Source organism: Nuphar pumila, chromosome 11, assembly GCF_984573655.1.
Source record: "Nuphar pumila chromosome 11, dmNupPumi1.hap1.1, whole genome shotgun sequence".
Taxonomy (NCBI): domain Eukaryota; kingdom Viridiplantae; phylum Streptophyta; class Magnoliopsida; order Nymphaeales; family Nymphaeaceae; genus Nuphar; species Nuphar pumila.
In genome coordinates, this window is record NC_143259.1 from 17,614,414 (window position 1) to 17,628,092 (window position 13,679).

A 13,679-nucleotide genomic window follows, 5' to 3' on the forward strand; every position below is an offset into this window, starting at 1 on the left:
GCTCTTTTGTTTATGATTTCATTTGTGGCTCATTCCATCATGTTTAGTGGCACTCCCTGCTTTCACGGCACGTGGCTGACTTGGCACGTGTGGTGGAGAGATTCCTCTACCCCAATAATTCAATTATAAAATTTTACCCCCACACGTGTACGGATTAACCTAAGGGGACATTTGTTACACTTCCACTCAAGGAAAGCCACTTCTTGAAAGAGATAAATACGAGGGAGAGTGTTTTCTTAGGAAGGGAGGTGCAAAGGATCATTTTGATAGGAAACGTGTTTTCTTGCATTTATTATGTGGGTCTCACTGCAAACAAATATTTCTCATCGAGATATTTGTTTCACCCCACCTTAAGAAAGAGGACAGAACAAATGCCTTGTAAGTGCATCTTTGCAGGGATAAGAAATCTACATTGTGATGATTTTCATTTTAACTAGCAATGCAAATTGTTCAGACTTTGGACTCTAACTGGATTGGATCCAAATCCGAGTCAAATTCAAAAAAGAATGTGATTGGTGTAAGTGGATCCATGTTAGAATCAAGCCTAACTTAGACTGTTTTCTCAAGACTATAGATTTGCCTCTCACAGAGATATTCCAACTTAAGCCTTCTCATGTCTCCTTGTTATATATAGGTAAACTTAAATATGTTAACCAAAAAATATATATATAAACTAGTATGAACCGAGATTTTCATAAGTTTTTTGCAAATCTAACCCTGCACTTGGAATCAACTATTGGATCATCATAATCGGATCAAGAAATGTGATTTTGCTTGTTTGAATATTACAAAAATTCTGAGCCTTTGATTTTCAAGCCTTAAAAGGTCCTTCTTGTACATTGTAATTGGATGATCTAAGAGTATGTTTCTATAAAACCAAGAATCTAGATCACATCCGTATGGTGAAAATCTCGTGATAATTTAAAAGTTTGGTTTTCTCGAGAAAATCTGAAAGATATTGGCAAAAAAAATTTATCACATGAATAACGCCTTAATATCGTGATATTTTCAAAGGGGGTGTCATTTTGAAAATTGGGATTCTAACAGCTTATGAAGGTATCACAATAGGCATTATGATATTCACAAAGTAATACGGATATTTGTGACATATATAGTTTACTTCTAGTGTTTTACCTTGCAGTAATTCACTACTTTGCATTATCATCTGAATTAGTACTTGTCCATGTTCCAACACGCCCACTTGCAATGATAAAAACGAATAAGAATCTCACTAAACAAGTGTGATCCTTGATAGGGCAACAAGCATGGCACAAATATATAAGTTTAATATTACAGTTTACCTGATCAAGGCTTAAACTATTGTTCATGATTTCATTTTTAACTCATTCCATCTAGTTTTAGTGGCACTCCTTTATTGTACGGCACGTGGCTGACTTGGCATCTGTGCTGGAGATTCTATGGAATAATTTCATAAAAAATAAAAAATGCACCGGCGAACTACGTCGGTCCAAGTGTGTCACCCTAGTCGGGTAGAGCACTGATCTAGTGATATGCCAAAACACGTTTCCTTTGTGCCACTTGACCGAGAACTCAAGTCCTGGCGAGTCTTGGTGCCTGCAGCACATGCGAAGCAATGCCTGACTCAAATGTATTTTTACAAGGATAGGAAGAGGTTGATAAGTTGATGGGATACACAAGTTATAAACCTACGGGCGAAGCTGGGTGTACTCTTTGGTGGGCAGGGAGGACCTCAAGGGTTTTACCAATCAGAGGTCAGCTAATGTGATTGGAGGTTTTTTCTTGGACTATCCAAAAAGAAAAAATAAGGATACTCTTTAACTTGCCCCCATGTCCCATGTTGTGTGTCCCGTTCTATGATCTTAATTGACAATTACACAAAAATGGCATGTCCCATGTCCTTTTACTTATGTCTTTGTGATATAACCTAACTAGTGTGCCCTAAAAGCATGCTTGTTGAGTTCAATTTTAATTGACTAGTATGTACTTGATTTTTTTTAAATGCATAAACCCATTTTAGGTTGTTGGTCAAAGTCAAATATCAATGATATTATGTAATTGGGTGGTTCGTAAAGTGTCAAGTATAAAGAATTGAAGGAAAATTTTAGTTTTTGCGCTAATTATATAAGGGTAGCATGGATATGGTAACAGTTAAGGATATAATCAAATGCCCATGTAGTGAGTGTGGAGTCAGTGTAGGGGTTATGCATGCATGTAGGGTAATGTGAACTCTCCTTATATTTAGTATATGAACAATCATGCACATCTTTAATGAGTGATTAATATTGCTTTTTTTTAGAGAAAGTCATTAATTTTGAATTAATCATAGAAATTTGTGCTTAGTATTAAAGCGCAAACACAAACAGTGTGTAGAAAATCCCAAACACTATATATATATATATATATATATATATATATATATATATATATATATATATATATATATATATATATATATATATATATATATTTATATACCCATTCAGAATGTAACTTGTCATGAGAGACATGAAGTTTAATTAGCAAAGAATACAAGATATATTTGAGTGTTTCTTCAGCCTTGTGATTATCCTCTGGTTTGAGAGTATCATTTCTAACAAAATTAAGGGCACTTTAATTACCTTATTTTTTAAAATATGTTGAACTAGAGGTAGAGCCAGAATCCAAATTAGGATGGGCACAAATGTGTGTGTGCATGCATGTGCTCATGTGTGTGTGCCCATATATAGAGAGAGAAAGAGAGAGAGGTGAGTGGGCTTGAGGGAGGCACAACATTATTCTCGAGTCCTTAATATTGGACCAGGGACTTCTAGAAGTCTTTGTACAATGCCCGTGTAAGCTTCAACTTGTGTGCTAGTGAGATTTATGAATTCTTCAGGAGGAGACTTAAATCATTGGATACTTCAATTCACTTTGGTGTCATGTCCTTTAACATATTATTTTGGAAAATTAATTTTAAATGTTGGGTCATTCATTGAAGATAAGAGTACATTGAACGCATACTAAGTCTTACTACTATATCTATTAGGCAAATATAGGTTTAATCAAAATTTGTTTTTTTAATAAATACCAAAAGCTAAGTATAACATCATTATGGACATGGAGTCTCAAGGTATGGAACCTCAAGAACAAGGTAGCACAACTTAAATGAGATATAATAGATTCGTTATGATCTAACATTAAAGCAGATTGCAATTAATTAATGAGGAGTATGGTTTCATGAGCAAAGGCTTTTATCATGATGAACCTTGCAATGTATTGGTAATGCTGTATAATCCCGCTTGAGTAGTAAAGTCTTGTAATATTTGTAATATGAATGCAACTGTCAGTTTTTGCCAGGTCCTTCTGACATAGCAGGAGACTATACGAGGCGTTTACATGCATGCAAGCATAAACATATTATGCATGTTAATGAGTGCCAGCCCGTGCATATGCATGTGCCAACATCTCCCACTTGCCAAAGGAAAAGCAAACAATATTTGCTCCTTGCTTGGGCTACAAGCATAGCACACATAATTAGGGTTAGGGTTGGAATCTTCCACCTAGGTTTAGACTTTCAACATTCATTTCCTCGAATTTAGTGTATTTCCTGATGGTACGGTACATGGCTGGTGTGTTGGGAGAATCTGTGGAACAATTCAGGAGGTGAAAGAAATTTTTATAAATTTGTGAAAGAAATTATCTTCCCCCACATGACTTGCCTGGGTTTTTAGTGGGGACATTATTAATAATCAAAGGGTTCCAACAAAAAGAATCATAGGAGGTCCAGATCCAATAGGGTGCATTTGATGCACCCGGATCTGAGATCCCTTGTTTGAGGGAGGTCGGATCAAGGATGTCTGCAGATCTCTTCCAGAATTTTTCCAGAGATCCGCATTATTCAAATGGAAGCCTCTTTGAAAGGGTCAATTTGGAGGGAAACTGCTTCCCCATGGGGGAGGTACGAAGAAAACTGCTTTTTTCATTTATTATGTAGGTCCCATCATATATTTCCCCCATTGACATGTTTGTTTGTTTCACCTTGACCCAATTTCTTACTACAGAGAGCCTCTTTCATAGGAAAGGAAGGGCACAAAACAAACACCCCTTGGTGTATGATTACACTTGATGGGAAAACCCCATATCAAATCTGACCGTTTAGTATATAGGTGCCTGATGAGCTTACCTAAACGACATTTGGTCAATTGGATATCTGACATGGACCAGATTAGCTGACATCTCTATTTAGCATTCATGTTGCTGCCCCTTGTCTCCATTTGTGAAAACACCGGCAAATGGATCGGGTTAGAGTTGGATAACCCGCTGACCCTAATCTCGTTGCATTATGAAGCCAAGGATGCTCATTCCTTAATTTGTAGAAAGGATCAGCCATGCAACTTCTGACTGGGTCCAGGAGCTGAGTCAGGACAAGGCAACCTAGCTTTTGGTAGATATAAGCAAGTTTGGACATTTCTTAAGAAGTAGTATTTCCACTCATCATATTGTTTGGCTGAACTGCAAATACCAGGATGGAAGGGGATGCACTTTAGGCTATGTTTGGGAGCCTTGAAACTGAGGTTGTGTTGTGGTTTCCGCTGTGTTCTCATATACTCTTTTGTTGTTTGGGAGCAGTGGCATTGCTGAAACAATGCATTGTGAATGGTGTTGGCCGCCCCCAAACACCACATTTCAACACCTTTCACAAGAGAAAGTTTTTGGCAACCTCATCTCTCCACATCACACATTGGCAAAACAATATTTTAGCAACACACTGGAACCGTGTTTCAAGTCTCATTGAAAGGCTCCCAAACATAGCCTTAATAGCTTAAAACTCTTTGATATTATTTGGTATCTTTCAAAAGTGATGCTTACAATTTCTTTATGATAGCAAATATATAGTAAATCACCCGACGGCTTTATTATTTTATTCTAAACAACACATGCACTGTAGCTACAGGGTTCCCACTGAGCACTGCATGGCGCTCAGTAGGATGTTCGGCTGTATGGTGGTGTACGCTCCCGCTACACCCCACTGAATGTCATGCTGCACTCAGTGGGGGACTCAGGAACATGCACTGTAGCTACAGTGCATGTTCGGAGGGGGGGGCATATAACCTGCCCACGCTGAGCAGGGATCCAGAGAGCGGCCAAGTGCCATGACTACTAGACACAGCCAATCACATGACAGTGTTTCTTGTGGGGCCTGCACTGTATAGTTGTGGGCCCCATAAAATGCTGTCATGCGATTGGCTATGGCACTTAATGGCTCCTTTGACGCATTGCTGGTGGTATCGTCTGGAGAGTGCACCTAGCTTCGACCTTGTAACAAAGGATGCCCCATGAGCTTTGAACCATGCACTTCGGCCTTAATGAAAAAAGCAAAGCTTTTGTGGGCTATATTCTAAACAAACTTATATATATATATATATATATATATATATATATATATATATATTACGACTGAGAAATCTTGTGTAAGGCAAACCCTACCATTATACAACCATTTGGGATACCACTTGGGATACGAACTTGCAACGTCCCAACACAAGGGGACGTGCACTAACTGCTCCTGCCAGACAAGGGGAGCCCCCCCCCCACCCGACCCCGGTTGGTGAACAAACTTATATTAATGGAAGCAATAAATTGCGTACATAACTAATGACATCAATAAGTGGACTGAAAAAATTTGAGCTCAACTTTGTTTATTCATTACATTCATACGTAAGTTATTGAATCAAATTCAGCAAAAATGTAGGGTCTTTGATCTTATAATAAGGAGTAGGTCCAACTACCACCCCACAGGTTTGTCCACTTTATTGGGGAAACAAAGGGCGTAGTGGGGGACCCTACAGTTTGAGGTTTTGTGGCAAACCATTGGTGAATATATACCGTATTTTAAGTTGTTTGATCAGGAATTAAAGCCTAAGAAACACTCAAGGTCTTGAAGTATTTCTTATTTAAAAAACAGTGAAAAACAATGGGAGGGATTACAACTTCAATAACTAACTTGGAGTTGAAAAAGATTGATATAAATCAATATTTTGTAGAAAGGTGGTGAAATGTGGGATTGCACCATGGAAGTCCAAATTAAGAACCTGGATTATAGTGTCACCTTCTTATAAGCATGTTTATATTTGAAGTTCTTGTAGTTGTTACCCCCATTTATTGTTTCCTTTTACTAGGTGCCAATCAATCATGGGTTTTTTTTTATGACGAGAAACCCTTGCCGAAGCGAGGAAAACCTCCGGTGGAGAACTAAAACCACCCTGCCCTACATGGGCCACCTCTGAAAGCTACGGACATGGACATCGTGTGTGACAGTGGGGCGGCGGTCTTCAACTCAACACCTTCACCACCACCACCACCACCACCACAGTAATCAATCATTTAATCATGGTTAATTAATAGGTTCCCTATTTTAATCAAAGTTGTTTATGTAGCAAGTGTTTGCATATCTATTCACCTACTCCAATGTTGGCAACAAGGCAAACATGGTTAGGTTTGCTTTTTTTTTAAAAGGCAAGCTAGGCTTAGGCAGACCCCAACAGTTATTATTCAACGTACCACTGGGGTTTGAACATGCAATGTCCCACCGCAAGGAGACGTGCACTGACAGCTCCTACCAGCATGGTTAGGTTTCTAGTGTAGACATAACACGTTTGTGTTTCATGCGCATGGTCTCGTTCCTTGTACACACAAAAGTGAGGCCTAATGCTCACAAAAGCCCACTCATCTGCTAAGGACAACTTGTGAATGTCACTAAGATGATGGGACATCATGGGTTCAAAACCTACTGGAAGAATCCCTGCCTCAAAGTAAAGTTTGTTGTACTCTTCAGTGGGCAGGAAAACTTGAGGGTTTTAACAATCAAAAGTCTGTCAATGTGAGAAGTGTGATGGAGGGTTTTACCTTCACCTAGCTAAATTTATTAAAAAAAAAAAATTAAGGCTTAATATGTCGTGGTAGAAAAATGTGATAAGACTTACCAATGGAGGCTCAGCTTGTCTGGTAGGAGCAGACAGTGCAAGTCGCCTTGTGTTGCGACGTTGCAGGTTCAAAACCCCATTGGTATTGTTGTATTACTGTTTGGGGTCTGCGTAACCCCAACTTGCTTTTAAAAAATAAATAAATGTTATTACACTCTTATCAAACTAACTATTAGGGGAAGTTTGATCAGCAGATAGTCATGGACAAGGAAACCATGTCTTGTCATGTCATCTTCAATGCCCAAAACACCTTGTTTTTATAGGTGTTCAGGGTGTCCTGTCCTGCCTTGTTCATAGTGACCTACTTCGGACACCAAAATGCATCCCAAAGAGACACGCGGGATGTGGTGTCCTGGGTAATCAAAATAGGGATATTTCTTTATTTATGTCAAATATCAAAAATCTCAGCATCCAGATTTTTTTTTTTTATGAGGAAGAACCCTCACCGAAGCGAGGAAAACCTGGATGGTACCCCACGACCACCCTGCCTTATGTAGTCCACCTCTGAAAGATATGGACACACTGGTGCACCAGCAGCGTTTGATCAGATCAGCATCAAGATTTTATAACAAGGGAAGATCTGGCAATAAATTAAAAACTTCGTTTTCTCTATAAAATCTTAAAGAGAATATTGGCAAATGTCATCGTGATTTTATTGCATCAATAACGATGACGATGATTCGTAAAAAGCACCGAGTCAATGAGACGTTACGAGTTCGAAACACATGGATGCGCATCCCTCACCGTGAGTAGTCAAAGACTAGAGGCTGGGTGTACTTCCTGATGGCCAAGGAGGACATGGGGTTTTTACGTTAATAAGCAGGCAAGTGAGTGGCGTGGTTAGCTTGTTTGGCAGGAGCAGTTAGTACACGTCACCTTGTGTTGGAAAGTCGCAAGTTCGAATCCCAATGATATATATGGTTGTATAACTGGTAGGGGTATTTCTAACCCCAGCTTTCTTGTCCAAAAGAAAAGTGAGTGGTGTGGTTGGAAAAAAATATCACAACAAAGTCTATATTTTCAAAATATAGCGATCTTTGTTATAGGTATAGTTCACATCTAAGCCACAGAAACACATTAAATAAAAAAAAATCTGTCGATACGCTCCCGGATCAGAATCTAGAACCATTTATTGTTTGGTATATATCCAACCCCACCATACAAAAATACCCCGAGTCCGAACCCCGTTCATGGGATTTTTTTCCTGGACCCGACCCATTTAGATTCCTTATTTAGAAAACTCCGTTATACGCCCACTGATACGAGAATCAAAGGGGTGATTACCATACCACTACAATGGTAGCGGAGGTAATTAAAATATAAATATATATATTTTAGCTGGCAAATAATTAATCAAGCTGCTAATTATGATTAAAATATTAAGTTTCAATTGTGCCACGATTATTGCACACCTCCTGGTTTGGCCATTAAACTATTGAGCGGTTCCCATTTTCTCGGGCAACCGCAGACCGAGACTCCCCCGGGCAGGAGAGAGAAAGTAAGAGAGAGAGAGAAAAAAAAAACAGCTGGTTGAAATGGCAATGTGAGAGATCGACACGGAGGATGGACGGTTGCAACCAGGGTTGTCTGGCCGGATCAGATGGTGCCACCTGCCCGAAGATACACGGTCAGCTGCTGCTTGTTTTCGGGAGCCATACCATTGAGAAACGCACAAATCGAGCGGCGTGCGTGGACAGGAGAGAGGGGTGGCCCACCTGGCCACCTCCACTCCAAGTGGAGGGCGTAGTCCGCTGACGTCACCGAGTACTCATTCACAGTGAATTGGTTCCACACAAGCGATCTCAGACGCTTCGAATCGACTCGGTCCGGGTTGGAGAGTACCCACACAACAAGTGTTAAGAATATTGAAAATTATGAAAAATTTAAAAGTATTTCTGTTGTTTTAATATCGGGATTTTCAAAATAATATATATCCCAAAAAACATTTTTTTGAGATTGGAGAATTTTAATATTACATTTTTCAATATATATATATATATATATATAGAGAGAGAGAGAGAGAGAGAGAGAGAGAGTAATGGGTAGGTGGCTAACGCTTTTTGTGACTACCGTGTGCCTACTGAGCTTTGGAAAGATTGTATCTATTTTTTCTAAACTCTAACCATACATATGTGATCTGCATTTTATTAGAATCCACATTTGGATTGTCTGATTCCAACACCATGTTAGGTTTTTATAAGATTCAAAAATCAATGGTCTATAATTTTTAAAAATATTTAATGCTTAAAAATCATCTTTATTCTCAAAAAAATGATCAAAGTGTGATTTCTTAGCAAATAGATCTTGCAGAACACGTCTGTAGGATTAGATTTTTGAAAAACAACCCGATAACCCCTATCCACTAGTTGTAGGCACTTAATAAGCACAAAAGCATCAAGCACTTACCCATTACAAGGAATTTTAGGTATATAAAAAAACTGGGTTTTAATTATCTAAAATTACAAAAAGGAAACCGATCAAAATCTAACAAAAATTATCAATTCTATAAGAAATCTCAATCTAACACGAATATAAGTCTTCATGAGAATTTTAATATTATTTATTATTATAACACAAGAAAATTGCAATATATCAAATTACCAACAACATTTGTGGCATAACCCTGATTCTTTTGGAGTTGGGGATGCACCTAGGATGTAGGAGTGAAAATGAATAAGATATGGTTAGATATCCGATCCAATTATAACAGGTTGTTTTTGGATTCAGATCCACTTTGTAAAGTATGAATGTGCAATACTCCGATGTGTGAAATAAAATTAGATTCAGATCAAAATCCAATTCAATTGCATTTTTTACATGTCAATAGCTTGATTTATCATTTTTTTTGCTCGATTAGGGTTCATCCTTATTGGATCTGATATGGATTTGATTCTTTTACATTCAAATTATGATTCAGATCTGACATGTTGTGGCTTAAATCCAATCCGATTGCACGCCTACTTGGAAGGTTGTGCTCTTTTGTGCTTGTGTGTGTGCATGTCTGGCTACCAACACTTAAAAAGCTTTGAAAGTCTTGTTTTTTTCATGCATGTGTATGTATTTTAATTTCAGATTTTTTTGATATTTACATAGATAAACCACCCTGCCCCATCCCACTACCTTTAGGGCCGTTTTAATTTCAAATTTGAATTTGTCATTTACAAGTTACTTTAAATTCAATTGGGTATCAGGTGAACCAAATTGATATGGAAAGTGCAGCAAGAAGGAAGTTGGCAGACATGCTAAGAAAGTAAAATTGTTGTGGGCTCAAAATTCCTGTGAGGCCCAACAAAAGGTGGGAGAGGGAGGAGCCCTATTTTTCGCAAATTGGTGATCCAAGATTACCCCAATATGGTCTCTCATGTCCAGGTTATTCTTCAATGATTAAAAAAAAAAAAACCCAAAAAAAAGAAAAACAAGAAAAAAGAAAAAACTTAAGGTGGTCAAGAAAGTCCCTTTTAATTCAAGCAAATTATTTTTGGCCGTTCTTATATTAGATTTCTTTTAAGTATGTCAAGAAATATCTCAACTTGCACTTTAACTAATTAGAAATACACATATTTCTTGCATATTGTGGTAATTTTTATTTATTTATTTTTTCAAAAACTGCTTGTGACTCGGCTTGTGCTCAGCTTATGTAAAGCTCATTTGAACTTAAAATGTACTTTAGGCTCGGCTGCTCATAAACTCTGTTAACTAAATAAATTATAATATATATATATATATATATATATATATATATATAAAAGGTTCAATGAATGAGATGCTCAAGCATTAGAGAAAGGGAGTCATCCTATATTAGTTGGTTATAGATTTAGGACCTTCACGGATCGTTTTAAATCCGATTCGACTCGGTTTCAGCTGAACCAGAATATAGACGTTTGCGTCTTGCGTGCGGGGTTACCGGGTGGGACCGGTTTTGGGTGACGTCAGCGTCATATGGGGGCGGATGATCGAGGGGCTGGTTTTAAAAAGGCCGGTTCCCCCTGCATTCGTAGGCGGTTTTGGGGATGGCCCACTGCCCTTTAATTAAAGAAACCGAAGAAACCGACCTTTCTCATAAGCCCTTTTTTAGATCAAAATAACATGTGTGCCCCTAAGGTCTTGTCTGGTGGCAGTTGTGTTTTTTGTGCCAAGTGGGGAAGGGAAGAGCTTGACTTTTTAACTCCCGAAAACTCTATTTATTATGATGTTTGACACGATCTCAATGTAAGCTAATGAAGATGGTGATGGGTCTCATGGAATGGTCCTCTCATTTGGACCTTGGAGCGCCATGGTCAATATTCAAACAATGATCTAGCATTTCTATTGTAGTTAGTTAGGGGAAGGTCATTCTGTTCCGTTCCATCTTCACGAAACCGAGATCCTTGGACCCGTTGAAACTCGAGGCTAAATAATTTTTGTTTTCAATTGGGGAAAGCATCATGGGTCCAGGCGATAGATGAACTCGGCAATTGGATTCTGGAAATTAGGGTTTAGACAAAAAAAAAACAATTAATTATCATGTGTTTTGAATAAAAGTGCATCCTATGATCAGATCACGAAACAAAGAGCTGCACTTATTTTCTTACATCCCGAGCAAAACCCAGTCAAGCGAACAAGCCTAAGCATCAATCATCTACACAAAAGTTACATTTGGTTTGAACAGTACCCCAAAAGCAAGTCTCATAAATAATGAGATGGCTCACGACTCAAAAGTGAGCTTATTTGCTTGAGATTTCACTTTTCAAAAAAAAAAAAAAAACAAACATACCTCAAAACCTAAGCTCCAAACGGGCATAAGAACCCCCAACTAACACCCACCAATGTCGTCAAAGTAAACGAAACTTGCCTTTCAAAAGAAAAAGCCTTTCAAAAAAGTAAACGAAACTTGTACAAGCCCCCAACTACACCATAACACCAAAAGCAAGCAAGCAAGCGTTTTAGAAGCATGGCGTTTCTGTAATTGCCTCCAACTTTGAGGGGTATTTACTTGCTTCTACAACTTCGAGTCCCTCTCAATAGCAAAGAAAAAATAATCTATGAAAAAGTAAAGAAGAAAGCGAAGGTGGCCGAGTGGTGTGCCGATCCCGCCCTCAAGGGAAGAGGTTTTCCCTGACCACCCCTTGTATTTGTCCCTGGTTTTTCCCCCAAACTCTCTCTCTCTCTCTCTCTCGGGTATATATCTCTCGCAACCCCCGCCTTCACGTCTCCAGTCCATTCGGAGCTCTCTCTCTCTCTCTCTCTTCCTCTTGTCTTCTCTCTTTTTCCTCTATTCCCCTTCTCTCTTTCCTTCTTTCAAATGGCGTCTAGGGTTAGCGTTTCAGAGAGGACCCACAGAGAGACGGTTCTGCAGGTGTGGGAGGACGACGACGACGGCGACTACGAGTGCCCGTCTCCTTGCTCGCCGCCCGCTCGCTATTCCGAGGCGGAAGGGTGCGGTTACTCCCGGGGGTTCCTGAGGGCGTCGAGGTCGATGAGAAGGTTCTACGATCTTCGTTCCGACGGGCGCGGCGGGGGAGTTCATTTCCTTCAGGCGTGCCACCGATGCAAGCGACCGCTGGGCCAAGGAGACGATATCTACATGTATAAAGGAGACACCCCGTTTTGTAGCGAGGAGTGCAGGCAGAAGCAGATCGACGCGGACGAGGCCGACGAGGTGTGGGGCTCGGTGAAGGCGATGCAGAAGAAGAATAGCAACGCCTCCGCCGTCGCCGATCAGAAGAAGAATCAGGCGGCGTCCTCCGGCCGGAGCGACGATCTTCGGCTACGTACCGGCACCGTCGCCGCCGGGTGATCGGAAGGGTGTTTTCGTCATTTCTTTCCAACCCCGTCCTAATCGGTACCAAACCGACTCGCTCCTTCTTTACGTAAAAACAAAAAAAAGAGAAAGAAAAAGAGAATCCCAACGGAGAGGAGGAAGATCCGACGGTGGAGAAGCAACGGAGGTGCTTCAGATCGGAGTTTTTTTTTCGTTGATGCCGGTGTAAATAGGGGAGTTTTTTTCTCGATCGGGATAAGTGTGAAAGATAAGGGGTAAATCGGGGATGAGAAGCCTTGGCTTGGACAAAAGATGCCCTCTTCTTTTTTTCTGAATGTAATTAGAGAAAAGGTGAGAAGGCAGGCTGAGTGATGGGCTTTAAGGGCATCTTCGTCATTCCGGTCGAGGGACTGACGGGGAAATTGTATATGGTGCATGGTTGCTTGGGATGTAGTTTTCCTTTCGACATGTATTTAACCTTTTCACCCTTTGCTCTTATGTGAATTCTTTCGTGCTTGCTCTAATCGTTTTGTTTAGTGATGGGTGTTTCTCTGTTAGTGCCCTATGAAACCCTAGTTACCGGAAGCTTTGTGCTACATGGGAAAGCTCGTTTTTTAGAAAGTGAGAATCTCTTTCCATTCTTAAAACGATGGGAAGCTCTGTTAAATCCTTTTTTGAAACATGAGAAATCGTTTTTGTTTATGATACGTATGAAAGCTAGAAAGATTAGGAAAAAGTGATGCAAAATAGTAAATCAGTAAGGATTTTTTACCCTTCCAAACGAGAGACTTTTTTGGCTGAGATATTTTTTTTTAAAAAGTGTACTTTTTCACGTAGCCAAAACTTTCTTTTATTGAGAGTTTGTCTAGTTTTCAAACATGCCCTTAGTGGGAAGTTTGCTTCCTGTTTCTAAAATCGATTCTCTTCACCAAACATAAATCTGATCACAATCGATTGTCTTCGCTAAACATACTAGTTTTTTTTACAAAAAGTCT

General features: G+C 39.4%; 1 protein-coding gene across 1 annotated transcript; it reads left to right on the forward strand.

Moving 5' to 3' along the window:
- Positions 1–12,147: 12,147 nt before the first annotated feature.
- On the forward strand, positions 12,148–12,821 carry LOC149822123 (FCS-Like Zinc finger 1-like). The gene has a single exon (XM_089980925.1). It carries the CDS (start codon positions 12,226–12,228, stop codon positions 12,718–12,720), a length of 495 nt encoding a protein of 164 aa, XP_089837051.1. The 5' UTR covers positions 12,148–12,225; the 3' UTR covers positions 12,721–12,821.
- The last annotated feature ends 858 nt before the right edge of the window (positions 12,822–13,679 follow it).